At 43.2% G+C, this 23,199-nt stretch overlaps 1 protein-coding gene across 2 annotated transcripts in view; it reads left to right on the top strand.

The window, feature by feature from the left end:
- The window catches only part of adcyap1r1b (adenylate cyclase activating polypeptide 1b (pituitary) receptor type I), a 32,664-nt gene that overhangs the window by 4,504 nt on the left and 4,961 nt on the right, over positions 1–23,199 (top strand). For both annotated transcript variants that reach the window (XM_069679412.1, XM_069679413.1), the window contains exons 2-13: positions 9,283–9,406; positions 14,196–14,298; positions 16,051–16,164; positions 16,394–16,497; positions 16,600–16,697; positions 18,649–18,781; positions 18,915–19,068; positions 19,169–19,229; positions 19,311–19,380; positions 21,098–21,189; positions 21,700–21,829; positions 22,373–22,414. In XM_069679412.1, coding sequence (XP_069535513.1) covers positions 9,362–9,406; positions 14,196–14,298; positions 16,051–16,164; positions 16,394–16,497; positions 16,600–16,697; positions 18,649–18,781; positions 18,915–19,068; positions 19,169–19,229; positions 19,311–19,380; positions 21,098–21,189; positions 21,700–21,829; positions 22,373–22,414 — 1,146 coding nt within the window. In that variant the 5' untranslated portion in view covers positions 9,283–9,361. The remainder of the gene's footprint in view (positions 1–9,282; positions 9,407–14,195; positions 14,299–16,050; positions 16,165–16,393; positions 16,498–16,599; positions 16,698–18,648; positions 18,782–18,914; positions 19,069–19,168; positions 19,230–19,310; positions 19,381–21,097; positions 21,190–21,699; positions 21,830–22,372; positions 22,415–23,199) is intronic.

The following is a 23,199-nucleotide window of genomic DNA, read 5'->3' on the forward strand; positions in this document are numbered from 1 at the left end:
CTCTCATGAACATCATCCTGAGATACTTGAACTCTTTTGATCGTGGCAGTAAGTCAGTCCCAACCAGGAGGGAGCGATCCAGTCTGCTGAATTTCATCCACTAACCACTGAAGACCTTGTTGCTTCAAATTCCTTCCTCTCCCATTAGCTCTGATTAAACATCGGCCTCAGTTTCGGTGAAATTCCCTTTAAACGGCTGATGTCTTCGGTTACTTAACTCCGGGTTTGTTGTGGACGGCATCCGGCTGATTAGCTGCTCTCGGTGCGCGAGTCTCTGAGGACGCTACGTGATGTTTGTTTGAACTCTTCCTTTTATTTTTATTCTTAAGCGTCTTTGCCTCAGTCTCGTGACTACGCATCTCCCCAGTGGATTGTGGGAAAAACGGGACATAATGAGAGCGAGAAACCAGGACAGTTTTCTTACTCTCCCTCTCCCTCCCTCTCCCTCTCTCTCTCTCTGTGTAATAGGTGCACCTCCCTCTCCCTCCCCAAAATAATGAACACTAAGTCATGTCTGTGTATATTAATTCCTCCCATAATTCCTTGGGCTAAATTTAGAGCCGGGGACTTGAGTGACTTACTGTGATATCCAGTGGGAATTAAACGGTCCAGTGCTGGATTAACACTTTAGATTGTGACCCTGAACGCTGCTCGGAGTTTCTTCTGTTTTCATTCATTTTGTCTGAAGAAAGAAGCTGAAAGGATGAACGGGTAGAAAGAGGAGAATAGTTTGGGGTCGAGGCTCTGTGAGTGAGTGGAGGGGATAAGCCTGTGCATGCCTTTACTCTCCAGACCACAACAGCTGTCAAAGCCTGACCAGAGCATATCCTGAGGGGCAAAACAGCCCCCAGTGTCCAACAGAAACTTTCTGTACGGCTGCAACTTTCCTGCTCTCTCTCTCCCTAATGATGTGTCTCATCTAAGAGCTTTCAAAGGTTTTCCCTCCTTATAGGTGAGGGATCATTAAGAGAGCCTCGCTCCTCTCTCCTGCTGATTTCATTTCTCTTACCGCACACACACAAAAACACACACATGTGTTGTGAAGCTTCTTTTTTCAGCTTCTTTTTTTCAACTTTTCCTCCTCTGTTCATCTTCCCCCTCATGGCTGCAACTTGGCACCATGCCCAGGGCTTTATTAGCGCCATAGCACGGACCTAAAGGAAAGAAGCATGTTTAAAATGTTTGGTTTGTGTGTGTGTGTGTGTGTGTGTGTGTGTTTCTTTAATTATGTGTGTGCTCTTCAGACGGAGCATCAAACATTACACACACTCGGGCTGACAGTGTTGAACATGAAAGCCGCTGAGACTCATTAAGCCGCTGATTACAGCTCGGGGAGGAGAGTCCTGAGCAGCTGCTGTGCACACACACACACACACACACACTTTGTAAAGTCTGCAAAAACCATAAACACAGTGTATATACATTAAAACGTTGTGTGTGTTATTATCAGTTAGTCCTCACAACAGTACGGCCTTACAGGTCGCAAAGGATGAAGTCAGGTGACGTAAAGGCTGGAGACTCCCTGTCAATCACAGACTGTATAAAGAAGTAGACGATGCCAGAGTGACGTCAGCCTCAAGTTCAACAATTTAGCCTTCACCATCCCGCTCTTCCAGTACCGGTAGTTTTAGATATTTGGACGACAGGAAAACACATTCATATGTCTCTCTCCTGGTTGACAGGCTGCCATGGTAGTGACATGTCAATCACAGGTAGCCACGCCCTAAAGCATACCCTGCTTTATCATCGATTCATCATGCTGTATTGAAGAAAACTTGAAACTAGAGATTGAGACCATAAACCCATTCAGAAAATGTTTACTGAGGTAATTAATCAACTGACAAGTAGCTGAGCAGATCGCCCCCGCTGGCCTGAGAAAGAGTGCAGGTTTAAGGCTGCTGTGTCGCCTGGGAAAATACAATGTCGACTTATTATTTCAGCTAAACCAGGATCTCTTCCTAAACCTAACCTGGTAGTTTTTATCCCCAATCGTAACCAAACTTCCCCAAAACAAAAAGAGTTTGTTAAGGTTTAGTAAAGGATCATGATAATCTATAGCCTTCTGTATTGATATCAGTTTAGGAAATTGAATCTTGGATCCCGTGATTACCGTTTATGGCCATAGGTGGCACCAAAGAGAATGAAACTGAGCTCTTTGTTATTACAAGTTATGTTACAGATGTTTGTAGCACCTGGACAGTTTACATTGTTGTCTATTTTAATATGGAATATTGAAAAACATACAAACAAGAGGAATTGTAAAAGTGTTTGTTAAATGTTAAGCATTGAAATTTGAGAAAAACTGCAAAAAGACAAAAAGTGGATTTGATTGACAAATGCCATCTGCAGTGCTTCCACTCTCAGCATGATGCCTGTCCCTTTGTGTTAGCAGAGCTCTGCTTGTTGTAGTGATTCTGCTCTCATTACTCCTCGATCCCACAGGATCCGTCTGCGGTGCATTCCTTCTGTGCCGCGTTTCTGATCCGTCAACGGCGCGAGCCCTCGCCCACAGGAAGCGTGTTGGGTCCGCAGCGCAGCGGAGCGCTGGGCCAAGCAGCTGGATTCGCGAGATCACAAGATCGCGGGAGAACTACATTATCGCGCGTGAATTTAGAAATCACGCGATAACATAAATGTTAGCAGTGCAACACACAAACTACAGTTCAGTTTGCACATCCGAGGTTGATTATCTGCTCATTTGGAAATCATTCCGTGAGGAGGAGGAGTACACTACTTAATTAAAAGTGTTCTTTTTTTGAGATTTCAGTGTGTTGATATTAAAATAAACGGGAAAAAACGGGAGTCTGTACCTGTTTGAACATAGTGTTTTATTTTGAAATGACCGGATGCTGTATCCTGTTTTCGTGTGTGACTGGTATACCTGTTTGGAACGATCTGCTCTGTTGAGCTTGACACGTGTTTGAAGCGGCCTCCGTCACAAATAGACCCGGACCGCGGCGCGTGCTGTGGAATCACGATTATTGACTTGAATGGGCCTGATCGACTCCGGAGGTCGCAGCGCACAGGGAACGCGCCGGAGACGGATCCTGTGGAATCGAGGGGTTACTCTTCCTGCACTGATGAGGTCACAATGTTAGCTCAGAAAGCTGGACACGTTCAGTTCCTTGGTGGTCGAAGCCATCAAAACACACCTGACATCCATCACACACTTTATTTGTAAGGAATCAAAGTGTTTAGCCTGTAACTAAAACAAGACTGTAGTCAGCTGTATCTCCTGAATGATTCTGTATCATCACGAGCCTAAAAGCAACACCATAGGATGCAGCAGTGAATTGCATTTGATGGATGGCTCACAGGCGGCAGAGTGTGGGAGGTGTCGGCCGATGCAGGCTGCCTCGTTGGAGTGTGGTCACACTGTCTTTGCAAATCTACGCTCCATCTATCATTCACTCACACTGAGGCCGGCATGACTGATGAACGGGGCTGAGTGTCAGCCATCAATCCTCTGTAGTTTCTCTTTCTGAAGTGAGTCCAGCCGAAACCTGCCGGCACAGAGAGCGATCTCTGAGTGATGGATCAGAGAGGACTCTCCTTTCACAGAAACACGAGGCTTTGCAGGTTTCCTTTTTCAATTAGACTTGAATTCACTTTGGTGCAAACGTGCACGTTTAGCTGGTCAACACTGAAACACTGTGTCAGATACTATGGACCGTTTACATTGTAATTGTGTTAAGTATTTTTTATACCTCCTTTACACCACTTTCTTTCTAGCATCAGAATGGTGGACAGCTATGACAAACTAACTGTATATGTGACGATAAGTTAAAGGGGAATACTGGTAATTTTTACATAATTTATTTTACATATATTGAGGCAATAATTGGCTGTAAGCGCTGCAATGAAACCCTTTGAGGGGGCAATGCACCCGACAGGCTCAGATCGTTCTTCTGACAACATCATGGAAAGGATCCCTACAGAGATAGACCTTTTTCTTAAAGTGTAGGAAAGCAGCTCTTATATATCGCTGTCATCAAAGCCACCACTGCCGTCTCAGCCATTCAGGCTTTTGTGTGTTGGCTCCGTACTAACCCTTGAGAACACCAAGGCTGCACAACAACCAAACCAAACTAACCAGCGGTGGAGACCAGAACCTCTCGTATTCTTGCAAGTAAAATTGCTGTTTTTCTAAATGGAGTCTGGTGGCTCTGAAGAGAGCGATGTAACAGCTGTTGTAGTGACTTTTAAACAGACCAATATGTCTACATAAGACACTGAGGTGTGGACAGGTGAACAAGTTTAGGAAAATAAATCAACGTCCATGCACTGTTCATCTTTCTGTCATCCATTTATACACCTTTCTTCGTCGGCATTCAAACAAGCTCATTAAGGCAGATTTTAATGTCTGTTATATTGCAGCGATGTTTCCATTCATCAATCATAAAGCAAGCTGACGGTGTAATCACCTCCTCATCACCGGGGTCGTACCAATACCGATATGCACTCCTACACACGATGCGTCACCTGGTGTTGGAAACAACGTGATCATGCACAGTCACCGTCTTTAACATCAAACCAACAGAAAACTGCATTATGGCTCCAACAGCTGTTTATGGTTTCCAAATAAGCATCTCAGTCTTCAACCAAAAGGCCTTTCTCTGCAGGGATGTTGTTCCACACTTCACTTCACTGGGAGAGTCGGGGCAACAAGAAGGGATGACTTGTAAGAGGTTCGGTTCTGCATGAAATTATTCAAAAATGATCTTATCTTCTGAGTGTTTCACTTTCGCCTGCAGCACGAGATCATCACCGAAGATGTGCTGTCTCTCAGGAAGTTTGAGTTCCAGATTAAAAGAGAGTGCTTCGCTTACTGTTTAGCTTCCTCTTTGTTTGTCTTCTTCACTCTCTCTGTAAACACACAAACACACACAGACTGTGGCAGGGTGAGATACCATCAGTGTTCTTGCTGGTTTGTAATGTTCGAGAGTTTCCTCAGAGATGAATTAACGGCAGTTTGTGCTCGAGCACTCACCATGAAAGCTTTTCTATGGAAGAGCATCAGCGGCCATTATGGCGGCCTTGGCAGGGCTGCAGACCCCCATTCATGCTGCGACTCGTTTTGTTTTTACTGTTGTATGTGTGTGTGTGTGTGTGTGTGTGTGTGTGTCCTTGTGATGTATTCTAGCAAAATATGAATGAAAGTACTGTTAGTGTGGGGCTGCGTGTAATTCGTCTACGGAAACACACAGCGACATGTTGCTGAAGGTTCGGTGTTTAATTCCAACAGTATATCGTTGAATCTGAGGGATTCTATTTACAGTGGAGCAGAAGCAGGAGCAGAAGGAGGCTCCAGGTCCACGTGGTTCAGATCCAAACTCAGCAGCTCGCTCAGCTTTTGCTCCTGACAACGGCAGGAGGAGGGAGGCGCTTGTTGCTGGCAGAGTCTCGGTGGCGTAGAGATGCCAAGCTGCCGAGCCCTCCCTGTGGGACGGGGCTCGAGTGCTCCGTCCTGCTACTTGGCTTCACTCATGCAAACCCTCCGGGCCTGCAGAGTCAGGCTGCATCCATGAGGACACTCAGATTCATGCACATGGGCTCGTCACAGACACGCAACATGGCACGCTCGGGTTCTTATACAGACAGTAGTTTCATGGGCTGACACTGTCTGTGATTGCGGCCTAGAGTTGATGGAAGTCTGATTAAAGTAAAATGTGTTCATGAGTTATTTTCAAACGGTTTCAGTGTAAATGAAGAGCAGCACATGTTCTTCTGTGTTCTTCAGAGTGCTGGTCTAATAGAGGAAATGTCACAGTAGCTGGTTTACGTGCACACTTTTTTGTCATTCCGGAAAATAAGAAACATGATAGAATTAGTGGCCAAATATACCTGCAAGGCCTAGGTAGAGTCTATAGCCCTGTGTACACTGCGATTCTAACAAATTCGCCGTCATGCAGCCTTTGCCATTTTACATTGGACCAAGCAACGCCGGCGTAAAGCCGCCCCGGTGTGTGTTTTTACTCAGCGTTCTGGCGTTGTGGAAGCAAAACGTGCGCAAGGTGTAAACAAACAGCGCCTGATTCTGATACACACACACGGCACCGCTCCGCCCTGCCGGCTCTGCTGTTTACACTGGCGCTGTTTTGCCTCTGTTACTTCCTCCGATGTCGGCTCAGAGGCGGAACGACCTCGCCCCACCATACCGCCTCCGTGTGTTCTGCATAGAAGAACGTAACAGAGGCGTAATAATTCCGCCTTTGGGCCTTTTTAGCCTGATGGAGGTGTTTATATGGAGCATTTTTATTTGGTTGGGCTCCATGTAAACCCAGCTAGTGACTCTAATGGCTGCAAATGACACTTATTAATACTGTAAATATAAAGAGAAACATAGTTGATCAATGATTTTGGATAGAAAATGTATAAAAAGTGGAGAAAAAAATCACAATCGCCCAGAAAGCCAAGGTGACGTCTTCAAATCGAGTCCAGAATGTAAACGTATTCAGTTTACTAGAAAGGTAGTGAAGGTAGACTTACTGCTGTCAGCTGTAGTGTTTGGTTTTGTTGTAAAACTAAGGTCACGTTTGTGTGACTCGCGGTAATATGAAGAATAAAGCTTCTGATTCTATTGAACAGAATCTTGTGACCCAACAAAAGGCACTGTAGTTTATGTTTTTTTATCGAGCATCTCAGGGTTTGCAGACACTCTGCTCATTTCTTGTTAACAGCTCGACACACTGGCCGCTCACTCTGTTTATTCTGGTGCAGATCTTAGAACTTGTGAGGATTGTCCAGCGTGATGTTGTCTCTGACACTCGCACAGATTGAAGCCAACAACAACCAGAACCATTCAAGCTGTGCTGGCATGGTGTGAGTGTTTTTCCACAGCAAAGCATGGCAACGCGAGAAGAGCTGTTTGCTTTGATGACGTGTTGGAGGTGTAAAGCCTGTCAGCTGCAGCTCCTCTTCCAACAGCGCAAAGTGGCTGTGTCTGCTTCTACTGTCTGCAACTGATTCACTGAACTAACAGTGCCAAACATGTCCCAACACGTCCTCACACATCCATAACAGAATATGTTGATTGTCATTGACTCCAAAAAGAACACACATAGCTGCTTCACATATCAACTCCAGACAATGTCTGTAAGGTCAGGTCCTGACGTGCCCTGTCCTCACACGCAGCTCAGCAGATTGTCGAAGTCAGACACTTTCGACTGGAAATAGTCCCTTCAGTGTACTTGAGAGGTGGCACCTGGGTAGAGCGTGCAGGAGGAGGACTCTTCCTAACAGTGACTGTCTTTGCATTGATATAACTACACCATGAACAAGCTACATACAGGAGACTGAGGTGAGCAGAAAAGGGTGTGAAGCAACGAAACTGCATGCAACATGAGAGAGTAATCAATGCCCCCCTCGCTCGCTGTAAATAACCAGGATCATAATGACCTTGTGCGTTCACACGTTGGCTCCCTCAGACCTTAGGCAGATTAAAGTCTGTTTCACGTCCCCTCTGGTTAATGTCCAGATATGTTTAGGAGTGAGTTGCATGTGTGAAAGAGGCTACTGTGGAGACATGTGGTTAATGTTGTAATACAGGTCGTCCGTGCAACCGCTCATTAGCACCAATATTTACCTTTATAATTAGGCAGCAGTAATTGTAACAGGAGAAAAGAGGAGTCAGGTGACGCAGAGCGAGAAAGGAGGCTGGAGTCCGGTGTAAAAAACAAAAATGAACGATGACTTGTTTTGAGATGTGTGCTTAAAGAGCAGCTCCAGTCATGTTGTCAGACATGTAAAATGCTCTGCTTGAAATAATAGATTGTGTCTGATGTGTTTTTTCTGCAAAATACGTTTAATTACCTTGTAAAAATCCTCTAAAGGCATCTCCTCCTTCTCCCTCATTAAAAATTCAAGAATCTGCATAGGCCCCGCCCACTATGCCTCCTCTGTAGCTCCTCCTGTGGCCTTTTCTCGTTTCTCCTTTCGTAAAATTACAGCCGAAAACAAAACACGTCTCTGCCATCGTTTAGTGGCAACTTGTTGAAGCTAGCTTGAAATGTAGACATAAGTAGTAGTGACATTAACGTTAGTTCAATCAGGAGAGACCTCATTAAGATTGAAAAATGATTTATTTACAAGTTTGGAAAGAATGAAAAGTATTAAACCCCATCGTGATGTCTTCACGTACTAGGCCGAGAGCAGGATAGGATCCCCCCCGATGGAATCTAGACACTGGTGGTGGTGGTGAAGACAGGATGAGCTGAGGAGCTGCACTTGGACACTGATGAGATGGATCGGAGGTGAACGGGGCGGAGGAGGGTCGCAATGATCGAGCTGAAACGACAAACTGTCTGCAGAAGAGAGGAGAACGGCGTTAAAATTTGACGGGAGCGGGATGATTGGTCGACAGATGTCGAGGATAACTCTGGTCGGTTTAGTACTTAAATAGTATACACTCATAATCAGCTGATCACCAGACAGGAAGGACAGAGAGGGACAGAGAGAGCGAGAACGTGACATGATGAATGAATGAGTATAAACAGGCTTCCTTCTTGAACTTACGTTGAGCTACATTAGTCAGTAGTTTGTTTGTAGACATCACGATGACGGTTACAGCTGGCTCGCGCATCGCCAAAGTGGTTGCCATAGGTTACACATAATGATATGCATAGCGTGGAAACGTGCTGTTCAGCCTGTCCTTGGTACACTGCAGTTTAAAAGCAGACAGGCCCAGCCATGGAGATGATGCTGATGTTGCCCCTGATATGTCTTGTAGCACATGAAGAACACCACATGGAGATGTAGGTTAAATGGTAAATGGATTTTCACTATGGCATGTATGTAACGTAAACCATGAACTGCTAACTCAGTGACACAATTTATTTCCTGTAACTTTTTCACAATAAAATCTTTTTATCGTTTTACCAAAGTGGGAACAAAGTGAAATGTTTTGGTTGTATCCGCGATCAGTAAATACAATTAAAAAGACAGATATTACTAAGTTTAGAAGAGAAACTAAACTTCATTGAGAGGTTATGAAACACTTTTAAAGCAGACTTCATTCTGCTGCTAACATAATACTGCAATGTAAATAAATTGGTTGCGTTCATCTCAAACTTTGTTGGAGGCAGATCCACATGGAGTCTAACTTTTTCTTTTATTGTAAACATTTCTGAGTGCTTTCCAGTTTGTGTCTGCCAAACAAAGATATACAGACAGTTAAAGAGAACCTAATAAAGGTTCTGTGTAATGTTTAGGTCTTTGGTAAGGCTAGGTGAGTTATATTGCAGAGACCTGTCCCTTAATGTCTCACGCTCTTTGTGTTTTCAGATCCCGAGGTGAGCTGATGTCCTGTGTCCGTCTGTAAGAGCTCGACGTTTAGAGGAAACTCCTCACCGCGAAACACAAAATGTCTGCTGCTAACTTCCTCCAGCTGATCCTCCTCTCGTCCTTGGTAAGCAGACAGAAAAAAAAATCTGTATCTTTAAAGGATAAAATGTGTAATCCACCCTCAGGTTCAGTGAGAGCATGCTTGTGTTCACGCTGCTCAAACGATCCACGTGCAAACAGACTCAACACGTGGAGCTTTGCATGAATAAATTCAGCAAACAGGGGTTGGGGCCTGATTTTCTGCACTTGTACACTCATTCACACTGTTAGAGTAACCATATGGAGTGTCTGCATCAATAATGCATCCATCAGTGTGTGGCAGGAGCGACGGATGACGATGCATTCTCATCATTTATTCATTGTTTATTCAACATTATTCCCACCAGTTTAATCTGTGAGGAGGGAGAGGGTCTTCACTCCTTCTCTTCCTTCTTCTCCCTCCTGTCCATGAAAGCTGTGACGACAGTGATCTTTATTACTGTAGTTAAATGTGAGTCATCACCCTTAAGCTGAAGTGATGTCAGAGGAACCATAGACTGTATAGTAGACTGTATACAGCCAATGAGAGGAACGAAGATGAGGTTCAGAGATGGCGGACGACAGCAAGAGGGGAGATAAAGATGGAAGAATTGTACACATTACAAGATCATATATTTTATTAGACTCCTCTTTTCACTGAACAGTGACAGAAGTTTGTTGTTCATAAGTTTGAATGTTAGCTGTTAAATATGAAATGATAAAATTCAATGTTGTCAAGTTTCTGTCTAACTATCTAAGGAATCATGATTGGACGACTCAAAAAGCTCCCCGGTATGTGATTGTCATGATTGGATGACTGTCTGTCAGTCAAACTCCTCGCTATGGCAACACACAACATCAAAGCCCCCCCGCTACCTGATGATTTTTCCCCAAAGAGAAGCCTCATCAGTCGTACTCGTTACTACTCAACACGGTCTCAGAGCAGACCATCATCATGGCTGCGTCTGTGCCAAGATAACACAGATACAATTCACTGTCATACTTTTTGGACAGGTTATATAAATTGGCCAATAATATCATTATTTAGACGAGCTGCTAACACCTTGTGTTTTCTCTTTATAAACGCCGGATACTACAGGTAAGAGTGCTGGATCTTGGGTGGGAAAAAAGTGACTTGACTCAGGACTTGACTTGCCTTAACTAAGGACTCGACTTGACTTGACATAACCTGTGACTTGACTTGACTCGACTTGCCCAAGAAAAAATGACTCGAGACTTGCTTGAGACTTGGACCAAATGACTTGAGACTTACTTGGGACTTGAGCAAAGATGACTTGGTCACAACACTGGCGTTTACTTAGCAAGAGAAATTAGGCGTGTTACAACTGCAATGCAGTACATTAAAGGCGGCTCTTCAGCAGACCAGAGACCAATGTGCTGGCAAGAAATTTGTTGTGTGGATCCATCGATCAGGATAGACACGTAAAAATGTGTTCATCAAAATGTGGCCACTTATAATTAAAAATAAAAAAGGTAGTGACGGCAAAAATTCGAAACTCGTTGCATCCAAAGGAAAGGTCGCTAACGGTTGACATCACGGTGGAGATGTCGACTTCTCCGTCTCTGGGCTCAGGTTTAAAAAGACCAGAATTCCTCTTCAAGCAGCTAGTTTGGTTTTAAATGTCGTATGACACACACATGCACTCTCACACTCAGTCATGTTCAGAGAGCTAATTATGTACACAGTTTGACCTAATTAGATATAGTTGAGTGATTTAGGGCGGACTGATCTTATATAATTAGTCACAGGAGGTTACACGGCCGAGAAACAAACACAGACGCAGTGAAAATGTTTCTAAGACTCACACTGTGTGCTTGGCTCTCCTGCTGCTCCAAACACCCATCATCTGTAACACTGAGAATAAAGTTCACACACACTTAATCTGCATAACGATTGGCAGCATTCATTGGCAAAGAACAAAGTGAAGACTTTAAGATAAAGCTGGGGGGTCAGAAGGTCGATCTGCAGGCTTCCTAAAATATAAAACACTTTAACCTTTCACATCTCATTCTGCAGAATTAAAAAAATTCACTCAACTTTGTTCAATCTGACACAGAAACTCTCTAATCATCATCAGGATACACTTCAAATGATATGATCTTTATTAAAGGTTGTTTCTTTAGCCCGAAAGCTCCAACAGGTCCGCAGGTGTTTCTTGTTGACCTGATTTGACCTCTGCTCAGCTCCGTGTGGGCGTGTGCTGACTCGTTTGACTTCTCTGTGAGAACACCTGTGTGGGTGGGCAGGACCTTTTAAACAAGTGGTTTCACTTTTCTATCCTTCAATGTACCTCAGCTGAGTTTAACTAAACTTCTTTTTAAACTTTCTGAGCATTTATAAATTACGAAACATCTGCTACAGCAAAAGTTCACAAAATGTCCAGAAGGTAGTTCAGTAGAAATGTAACTGACTATTGGACTTCAGTGGACACAGATTTTGCAGACTGATCAAGGGAAATTTATAAAGAAATATAAGATAAAAACTAAATCTTTAGATATACTAATAAGTTTGCCTGGAGAAGGCAGGCTGTTAGAGGGGAGTTAGAAACTGTCCTGGTATTTTCTGTGCATTGTTTTCCATTGGCTTTTCTCCCCTTACTTTTAATTGGGTGACAGCCAGTCATCCATTCATGACAGTCACATACCGGAGAGCTTTTTGAGTCGTCCAATCATGATTCCCAGTTTGTGCTGCGTACATACTTGATAGTTAAACGGAAACTTGTCAACATTTAATTTTGTCATTTTATATTCAATAGCTAACATTCAAACCTATGAACACACTCAAGTCATCCGAGTCATCGTGCCTAAAGTCCAAGTCGAGTCTCAAGTCATTTATTTTTTGTCAAGTCAAGTAGCAAGTCATCAAAACAGTGACTCGAGTCCAAGTCGCCAAGTCTCAAGTCCACATCTCTGGTAAATGCCAACATGGACTCATCACATCAGCATAGGACCAATGTCGAACTAAACATGTCATCCAGATTCGTCCTGTCTTCAGAGAACAGTGGATAGAAAGCAAGTTAACCAGACGTCAAAGCCAACACTTTAATAAACCTGCGGCTGTCAGTAACCACCATCGGCTGCCAACGCTTGGCCTGCAGACAAAGCTAACACTGGGTGTACACAGCCCGACAGCTGTCCTGTGACTTTTCCTTTGATCGGATCAAAGAGTAAATATGAACATCAAAACGCCTCATTTGAACACAATATCGGTTTACAGAAACTTCATGACGAAAATGACACATTTCTAATACTTTATAAATGCTTATGATCTCTGGTAGATTCTAGTTCCGTCGTTGTTGTGATGTTTGCTGGCTTAGATGTGGACTTGAGAAAGTTAATCTACAGTGGACTTACAGTTTATGCAGACTGTATGAATGTCCAGTGTTGCCAACAGACATAAGCGTTATAGTGTCTGTCACCTTTCTCCTGCAAGTACTCATCTGAATATCCCTGGTTAGCTTAAATTAACAATATAATATTGAAATACAATCATTTTAACAAGTTGCAGTACAGTGCTTTCACTGTATCCTGTGCTTAGCAACACCCGAGGCGATTGGGATTGGTTCAAAGAATTACAAAGATAGTGTATTTTTCTTCCTAGGGCAGAATGATGGGTTCAGTCAGACCTTTCTCTAACACTCTAGCAGAGTGTGTAGGAAGGTGAGACTGTGCAAGACTACTTTAAAGCTGATGCTGATGCTTGTGACTGAACTAATCTACATTCCTCCAAACTAAATTAAAGGGAAAGAAACAATAAAAATAGTTTTATTACCAAAATGGTGTGGCCAAGATGATTTGCATTGCATTGTTTTATTAATTCAGTGTAAGGCAGGAGACGACGAGCAATTAAAATCCACACTGAAAACATCGTCTAGTTTTAAAAAATCTGTCAGACCAGGTGTTCAATTGTAAACGCTTTCCTTTATTACTTATGAGTAGCATATTATAAAAGTATAAAAGTATACCAGTAGCTTTTCACAATTGGTTCATTCCCAAAACAGTGGTCTGGAGAAGAAGTCAGTCCAACCGTCTGTGTTCACACTTTACATTTCAAATGTGCCACTGCAGAAATCGTGCTGCTGCCACATGCAGCCAATAAAGCTTCCTGCAGACTCGTGCGTCGACACTTGTTCCCCTAAACTCTGTAGCCCCGGTAAATCCTCACAGCACGAACCCCCCGGAGGGCGCTGTTGACGTCAGTGACTAAACGCTCGACTGCTCCTCTGCTACACCTCGTAAAGCTGTGACGCTGTGTCTCCCGGCCTGGCGCCAACACACAGACACAAACATCTTCTCAGCAGACCCCCAGCCTGCGTCCCCACGTCAGCCCTGCATTGTGAAGCTGTCAGAGGGGGGATGAAAAAGACTTCTGTGGACTTGACCCCCGTGTCTGGAGTCGTAACTCTGGGACTCTGGCTGTCAGCGTGATCTCAAACAGTGTCACTTTCCTAACAGATGGGGGTAACGCCTGGCACGGCCCGGTGTGAAAAGTGCAAGTGTGAAAGCCCTTCTTGCCTTGTTTTCATGAGAGTAATGCCACTCCTCGGGGTCAGTCAGCATGGGGAGAGAGCCAGCGGCTCTGAGATGCTTAATTGGCTGAGTGTTTAAACAGATCCCGGAGCTAAGACCTCTCCCACACTGTGGTGTGAACTGCATGCTGAAGCTAATGAAGCGGCCCTTTCCATTTTACCTTTGGGTGCTTCCTCTGTGCTCTGATGTAATCTTCAGACACTTGACTCTCTCTTCCTCTCTCTCTCTCTCTCTCTGCTGTGTGTGTGTGTGTGTGTGTGTGTTTCTGTGCATGCTGTTTCCAGGTTTTCAGCCAACAGGTCGCCTCCAACTGTGTGATCAAGAGGGAGCAGGAGAAATGCATGGAGATGATCGCCTCGGACGATCCTGGGAACGATCCAGAGTTTGGTGGGTTTGCGCGTCTGTGTGTGTGTGTGTGTGTGTGTGTGTGTGTGTGTGTGTGTGTGTGTTTGTTTAGCCTTTAATCCCTCCCCTCATGCTTAAACCACTCTGTTGTTGATGCTGTAACAGCTTTGTACACAGACTAATTAAAATAAAAATGAAAAAAAGGCAGAGTTTAACAACAAGAATATCTGCAGGCTTCTGCATAACAAGTAGGAGATAATTGTACAAACTGTAGTTGACTTTGACAGATCATTAGAAAGGCTGCACGTTTGTGTCTGTGCTTGTCCTTTAGCAGAAGCAGCTCCTGCGCGGCCACCAGAGAGGAATTACTTCTTGTGCTTCAGTGTGTCTCCAGAGTGAGGGAGGGTCAGAGCTTTAATTGGGGATATCTCAACATGATGATCCTTAAAATTAAAGTTGATGGGTGAGACAGTGATGGACAGGCGTATGTCTGTCTGATTATGATGGATGGAGGGAAGATCAGAATGAGAGAGGACGCCTTTGTGCCTGTTCTTCTTCTTAACCTTGTTTAGAAGTCTCTTTTGGTCTTCAGTAACCGTCCAAAAACAGAGCTACAGGGCGTTAAATTATGCTGTCACCAGTGTTGTAGTACCCAAGTCCAGGACTCAGACTCAAGTCCAGCTCAAGACATGATTCTCAGGACTCGTTGTTAGTTTCATTTGTGTAGGGCCGTAATAATTGATTCTGTTTCGAGCGAGGGCTGACACGTGAGTCACCTGCATGTGCGTTCACACGCTGCCTTGTTCAGCAACAGTTCCTGCCAGGATGCCAAAAGTGGCGCCTTTTGTTGCTCTCAAAGACTTTACAGCAAATGCAATCAAGAGCAGTGCAACATGTTGGTGAAAGAACCACCGAGGAGAAGACGGGGACAACCTCAAACTTTAATATCTGTTCAGGACGCACCCATAAAAGCAAGTAAGATACTCAAGTTGCTAGGACTGACGATAACGTTACTGTTGGCAAGCTGCTAGCTAAAGGTAAGATTAGCCTCTAAAGTGACTCATCCTTGACGCATCCTTCGTAGGCTGCGTCCTTTGACGGATGCGACTTGAGACACAGCTAACCACTCCAAGATGTTCGGTTAGGTCTTCAGGTTGTTGAGTATTTCTTATCACTTCACCAAAGTGTATTTCTGTGCATTTTTTAACCTTGAGGACTCACACTTGGACTCAGACTCAGTCGGATTCTTCTCCGGTGACTCGGACTTGAACACCGGCTGTTACTGTGTGAGATGTTTTGCCACTTTGCTAACCGTCAGAGGGTAACAGTGAAACATAAGCCATGAATTAAAGCAGAAAACAGGAGTATAAAGAAGGCCATAATCCTGCTCTCTGTTGTGTTGTTTAAAGATGAAGCACGGGGTAAATCTTTAGGGAAAGCGCTTCTGCACTGACCTCTTTTAGTTGAAACCAGTGCTTAAAGTAGGCCGATACTTTCCACACAGTACAGTCGCTAAAACATTTCCCCTAACAACATGTGACCGCTCCAGAAAACCAGCGACTGATGTTTTTAGTCCTGCTGTCATAAAGTTTTATTCAATATAAAAAGCTGCAGCAACAACACAGACAGGAAGGATCATTCAGGTGGTTTCCTCCCAAAATGAGTCAAAGAAAAGACATTTCTTCATAGTGACTGTTGGCCGGTAAGCGGTAAACTCTCTCTTCTGTCACCTTGACGTAATGATTGGATTGTTCTGCTTTCCCCGTCTTGTTCTCCTACCTGTCGTGTCCTCAGGCTGTCCGTGGATGTGGGACAACCTGACGTGTTGGCAGCCTGCCAAATTCGGCGAGGTGGTCGAAGTCAACTGTCCCGAGCTCTTCTCTGAGTTCATGAGTGAAGAAGACTTTGGTACACTCTCTTTAAAAGCTCCATGTTTGATGTTATTCAGATATTCAGTTGACTTTAAAGAGATGCATGAAATATTCAGATACACATGATATTGAAGGTGTTTAACTTGTTTACCTTATCTCCTGCTCTTACTGGAATAACTAATGTTTTATGGACTTCTTATAATCCTGACTTCACTCTTAAAATAAGCCAGTTGGCCCTGATCAGATCAACTCTCCTGTGTCCTCAGAGCTGGGGAAGGTGAGCCGTAACTGCACGGAGTTCGGCTGGTCGGAGACCTTCCCTCATTACATCGACGCCTGCCTGTACGAGGAGGGAAACAGCAGCCACACGGTCAGTGTGTCGCTGTGTCTGCAGCTCTGTGATTCAGTCAGACCTTTGATAAACAAAACACTCGACTGATTCACTTTTGTTGTGATTGTGTTTCCATTACAGGACATGTACTATGTGTCAGTGAAGGCTCTGTACACTGTGGGCTACAGCACCTCCCTGGTCTCCCTCACCATGGCCATGGTCATCCTGTGCAGGTTCAGGTGAGTGGTTAGGTGGTTATCATAGACTGTGTTAGAAGTGGAAGTACTAGCCCACCCATGTGGTGGAGGATAACCGTGTTCCAGCCTCATGTGTGCTATGTTAGCTGTGGTCTTTGTGGGCCAGAGGTGAGAATATTTGGATGAGAGGGTTGATACCCGAGAGGTTAAATTCAGTGACTGGAATGAGGTGAAGTGTCACCTAGCAGACAGCCAGCAGCCCTCACCTGTCACTCAAAGGACCCTAAATTATGCAAAAGTTTAAGACTTTAAATAACTCACAGGTGAGTTATGAACAGAAAAAAATACTCTTGAGAGCAAAACTACTTTCTGTACCGAGTGTAAACATGTTTATTTCTGCTGTAAAGTTGGACATGTTAACGTGGGGCTCTGTGAGGATTGACTCACTTTTGGAGAAAGTTTCAAGTGGCCACTCGAGGAACTGCAGTTTTTGGTAATTGGCCTCATTGTTTATCCCCGATCTTGCCACTCTGTGTTTATGGATGGTGCTGCAGCTGGCTGAGAAGTGTTGGCAAAGACGAGGTTTATCAGACCGATATGAAAGCTCAGATTAGGTATTTTTTCTTGTCATTGAGGTGACCAAATATTTCACAGGTCTTTATGAACAGGATGATGATTACAGTTTTCTTAAAGAAATGAGTGTAGCTGATAAATTCTCTATGTATAAAAGATTTATAGCACTGCTCTGGTCCGATATTTTGTATCATACAGAAGCTTGTAGTACAAGTTATACTACTATCTGAACCAGTACTGCTGCTTTTGCTAAGACGACAGACACCAGTATATTGCTGTTAATGCAACTACTGCTGGTGATTGCTACTAGGGATGCACGATATTATCGGCACCTAAAGATAGGTCATTTTTCTGCCGATATTTTCTGCCGATAAAACAACGCTTTAAATCTGCCTAAATGCTCGATGATTCCCTAATAAAGTGTGCGTGTGCACTCTCTGCACCACGCCTCGTCCATCAGGCGTAAAGAAAGGTGCAAGATGCCTGTGGTATGGCAGTTTTTCCAAAAAACGGACAGCAAGGTTGATTTCATTTTATGTATCTGTTCTGTGCAATAGTTAAAATCTGCCCTAGTTGTGGCTGTTGTCAGGATTGTCTCAGGGAGAGCAACGTCCAAGCCTGTCTAAGCTGTATGAATATCGCAGTTTTATTTGAAAGAAAATGTTACATACAAATAAATATGGCATTTTGTACAAACCTAAGTTTAAGTAGTTTTCTTATCTTGCCCAGTGAATGTGTACATTTTTAAAAAGCACTGTATTATGTTACTTCTGCATCTGCCAGTGGGACACTACAACAAGACAAGGCATGATATCAATTCCACGACAGGGGAGACTTCATGTTCTCTGCAATGAGGTGGAAAAAAACATGTGCCTAATATATCGGTATTGACATCGGCATTGACATCGGCAATCGACAAAAAGGGTTGGAAAATATCGGCATATCAGATATATCGGCAAAAAATCCAATATTGTCGTTGCTGTCCTCCTTCTACACCTCACACATATTCTATTGCTACTATTTGAACGTTTTTTATTGTCATTACAGCTGCAGATTTTTTATTGTAGTACTCCAACTATTTCCACTTCTGCTACAGTACTAATACCAATGCTTCCATGCACACACTATCTCCTCAGTTTCTACTATTACTGCTCGTGCTGCTGCTGTCGCTCTTACAGCTACTTCTCTGGGTACAACTACTACAACAGTATAACTACAACCTCAGCTATTACTGCACACATTTTCACTTCCTTTCACTGCTGCTACTGCAACTATTACTGTTAGTGTGCTGCTCATACTGCAACGTGATAACTATTACTATAATTAAAATGAGCAGAAATAACAAGCGTCGGAGGTGTTAATGAATACCAACATAACAAACACAATGTTCAGCGTGTGCATGTGTGCGTTTCCCACACAGGAAGCTGCACTGTACCAGGAACTTCATCCACATGAACCTATTTGTGTCCTTCATCCTGAGAGCTATTTCTGTCTTCATCAAAGACGGCGTGCTGTACGCCAAAGAGGACAGCGAGCACTGCTTCATTCACACAGTGAGTAACACAAACACGCCTGCACTGCACACACACACCTACACTGCTCTCTGTCTTCTATATTTTTATCTTCTCTCCCCTCTCTGTGTCTCTTCTCACATTCTCCCTTCTTCTTGTTGTCCTTTCTTCAAAGCTGGAGTGTCGAGCGGTGATGATATTCTTCCATTACTGCGTCCTCTCTAACTACTTCTGGCTCTTCATCGAGGGTCTGTACCTCTTCACTTTACTGGTGGAGACCTTCTTCCCCGAGAAGAGGTACTTCTACTGGTACATCATCATCGGCTGGGGTGAGATAACAACCACATCACATGTTAGATTTCATATCTGATCAAAGGTTAGACTGTCGTGTTTTATTTCCTGTTTTGTCCATGATTTCTGCGACCGCAGGAGCCCCCACGTTGTGTGTGACCATCTGGGCCGTGCTGAGGCTGCACTTTGATGATATCGGGTAGGTTCTGATCAAAACGATGGATTCTCATGTTGAAGGTTGCCTGATCAGGAGCTGAATGCGGTGTTCTTGTTCTCTCAGGTGTTGGGACATGAATGACAATGCTGCCATCTGGTGGGTGATCAAGGGACCTGTGCTGGCTTCGATTATGGTACGCAGCTGCCACACTTTATCTGCTTCAGAGTGATCAATCTGCTGCTCTCCAGGATCGGCTAATCCATCTCACTTTTGTGCTGGTTTTGGATTGGATTGGATCACCCTGATCCAGATGCAAACTTTTCAAGATGACCAAATCAGGATTAGTCTAAATGGAACAATATATCACTGTTGGGTTACTCGCTGTGTAAAGAGCTGCAGCAGCTTGGGCTCACTTTAAGTGTATAATTGGAGAGACGTAACCGAGCACAGCAAAACAACTCAACCACCAGTCAGACTTCATTCCACACAGGACCAAACTGATCAAATCAAATCAGTGCAGATAATATATTGTTTCAGTTTAACTGCTCTGCAAGGTGTAATTGGCAACCTAAGGTCTACTTTATCCATGATATTACTGTTACAGGGAAATAAACCAAGTATGAAATATAAGATAAGATAAGATAAGCTTTACTGGATTGGATTGAAAAATCTTTATTGTCCCCAAAAAGCAATTTGGTTTGCAGCAGTAGCACACACAAGCAATACACATCATAAAAGACATAAATACATATAATACATAACTCCCATGGATATCATGATAGATACAAAGCCAACAGTCCTTGGTATATGTGCAACAGTGCCTACAGCTAGTTTAATAACCCAGCTGCTGATGGAGCAAATGACCTCAGATATCTGTTGATGTCTGGATGGCCTTTGCCTTCTGAGTGGCTCCCCCAAAAGAAATGTACTCATAAATATATGTATACTGTATATAGTCATAATATAGAGGTTGTATGTTTTTGAGCAATAAATAGATTTATTTCATTGTATTGGTCAAACTGATTCCACCCTTCTGCTGGGATCTGGAGTTCATGTTTTTCTACTCAAAAGTTTTAAACAACACGCACTAAATAAGTGACCGAGATTAAAACCAAAACTCAATTAGATAAAGTTTAATCAGAACTTCTGCAGACATGCATTTTAGTTACTCCCTTTTCCTGTGGTAACTTATGGGTAACGTTCGATTCCTTCATCTGTGTGCGGCCTCCCTGAGCCAGGCGGTAACAAAAAGGGAGGCCAAACACAGATAAAGCCATCAGATTTGATTTAACTTAAATTAACAAACATATCAGATAACTAATGTGATATGAGAATATGTGAGTAATCACTCATGTCTGAAGTGTGTGGATGAGTGGAAATGTTGTATGATGCATACAGCAAACCAAACAAAGGAAAGAGATTGATGAGGATGCAGCAGGCCCCGCTGAGTGAGAGAGCGAGCTTGTAAGAAAGGAAGGCCCTTATCCCAGTACCTGAAATAAACTAGCAAACACTACAGACGGACTGGGAGGGGATTGTCACAGTAATTAACGGTCTTCTCGAGATCTCGACTTATTTATCTCGAGATAACAACGCTGCACCACCAGATGATCATAACTCGTATCCTCAGAGCTGCAAAAGCACAAAACAAACACAGAAACAGGCTGAACTTCCCTCATCAGTGTGGGTGACGGCAGCATGGCATGCCCTGCTCTGTGACATCACAGTGACCAGTTTTGTTTTCTAGATCGACAGAAAATGATCCTGTTAACACGAGAAAACCAGCTTTGTTATCTCGAGATAAATAACTAAACAAAATGTGTGGATGCATGTCCGCTTAGGGCTTCCTGAACAACTGGACCGAGGACATAAACACAGTCCTTCCACTGACAATTTATTTGTCTTTGCAGGTGAACTTTGTGCTCTTCATCGGCATCATCATCATCCTCGTCCAGAAGTTACAGTCCCCAGACATCGGAGGAAACGAATCCAGTATTTACCTGTAAGTTATTTTACCTTCACTTTTCAGTTTAACACCTTCTGAATGAGCACAAATGTCTGTTTTTAACTCTTTGAAATGATTTACATTTTATTTGGGATGCAGTCATTATATATTCTAATTTCAGGCCAGTGTCTGTTAGGTAAACATTTATATTTAACCATAACTTCGAGACATGATGAGACCACAGTAGCTCAGCACAGAAAGGAATGTATCTCATTGTATCACATGATAATCATAAATCTACACTGCCACAAGTACCACACAGTTTCTCATTAGTTCATATATTTAAAGCAGCGCTCTCTCTGTTAAGGACTGATTAACAGTTAAGAAACAGAGATGGAATAAAAAAGTAAAGCTATTTATTTTAATATTTCCAAACCTACTCGTGCTGACTTTTAATGAGGACACAAAAACTGTGGTCCGATCGTCTCATTATGAATTCTGTGTGTGTGTGTGTGTGTGTGTGTGTGTGTGTGTGTGTGTGTGTGTGCGTGTGCGTGCGCTCTGCAGGAGGTTGGCCCGCTCCACTCTGCTTCTGATTCCTCTGTTTGGGATCCACTACACTGTGTTCGCCTTCTCCCCCGAGAACGTAAGCAAGAGAGAGCGTCTGGTGTTTGAGCTCGGCCTCGGATCCTTCCAGGTGACTGTTCCTCCGTCACAGTTTGGATTTTAAAAAGGACAATTTACGTAAATGTGTGGGAAAATAACTCGCAGTGAAAGAGCCAGAGCAGGAAGGAAGAGGACATGAGCAGAACTGTAACTTAGTACTTCCATGTACAGCACATGAAACACTTAGTTGTCATTAACTTATAAATATTTGAACCAACGAGCCAGTGAAAGAACTCCAGTTCGGTATCAATGCATATTTTGCAGAAGAGTAAAAAAAGTTAAAGAGGGGGTATTATGCTGTTTCCCATTTAAAGACATATTACAGTGTTGGATGTCCAGAGTAAACGTGGGTAAAGTTTCAGATCTGTAGGTGAAAGTATGTTGGAGTAATCCCCAGGCTTCTCATTCCGTCTGCAGGCTGCTGTGAACACCAGGTTCACACTGTTTTTTCTACGCGCTGCACTTTGTGACATCACAAAGTACAGTCATAATACCCCCCCCTTTAAAAATCTTCGTACATACATAGATTACTTTGATTTATGACGTGTTTGTCTCGTGCTCTTTGTCTCTGCAGGGTTTCGTGGTGGCCGTCCTCTACTGCTTCCTGAATGGAGAGGTAAACCTCCTTTTATCAGTTATTGTCAACATTATACCAGATTACTAAATGCACAATATAATTACAAAGACACAAGAACATTAGAGATCAGCAGCTTCAGGAACAGACGAGTTTTATGCAGATAACTTGAATCATTGTTTGGAAAAGAACATCGGCTTCCTGTCTTCTAAACTTGCAATTGTTGGAAATTAATTAAGATTTATTTGGTACTGAGACTTCATTGGGATATTTAAAAAACAAAGAGAGAGAGCATGTTAATGAGGTTGTGTGAGGCTTTCAGATCATCACTCTGAATATATAATCGTACAGAATATCATCAGGGTGCAATAAGCATACAGTATAGACAGGTATTAATCTTTGAAGTATTTTTTTGATCATCTTCATATTGTCAGTGTATTTAATATCTGATTAAAGCTGGATGAAACCTTGAGAGTCTGTCCTTAGACCACAAGAGGGAGGAAGATTAAAGATGAATATAAATCTGCAGAAGCAAATGAAAACACATTCAGTGAAGGATTATCAGAAAACATCTCATCAAATCAACTTTAAACCTTAGGTGAGGTTCTCAGTAAATCTTCCATGATTGCAACTTTAAAGACAATGTGCAGGAGTTCTTTGTTGACTATTTAGCTCAGTTTCTTGTTGAATATATTTTGGGTGTGTGGGGACATAAAATGTTGGTAATTCTCCTTTTAGGAAAGTTGTGATTTTCAGTTAAAAGCCTTGAATGCAGCACAGACAGTTAGCGTGAGGCTGAGGGACAGTGAGCTTGTCTCCTTCCAGCG

Source organism: Semicossyphus pulcher, unplaced genomic scaffold, assembly GCF_022749685.1.
Source record: "Semicossyphus pulcher isolate SPU_LCO1_2020_fin unplaced genomic scaffold, fSemPul1.0.p SCAF_4, whole genome shotgun sequence".
NCBI classification, from domain to species: Eukaryota; Metazoa; Chordata; class Actinopteri; order Labriformes; family Labridae; genus Semicossyphus; species Semicossyphus pulcher.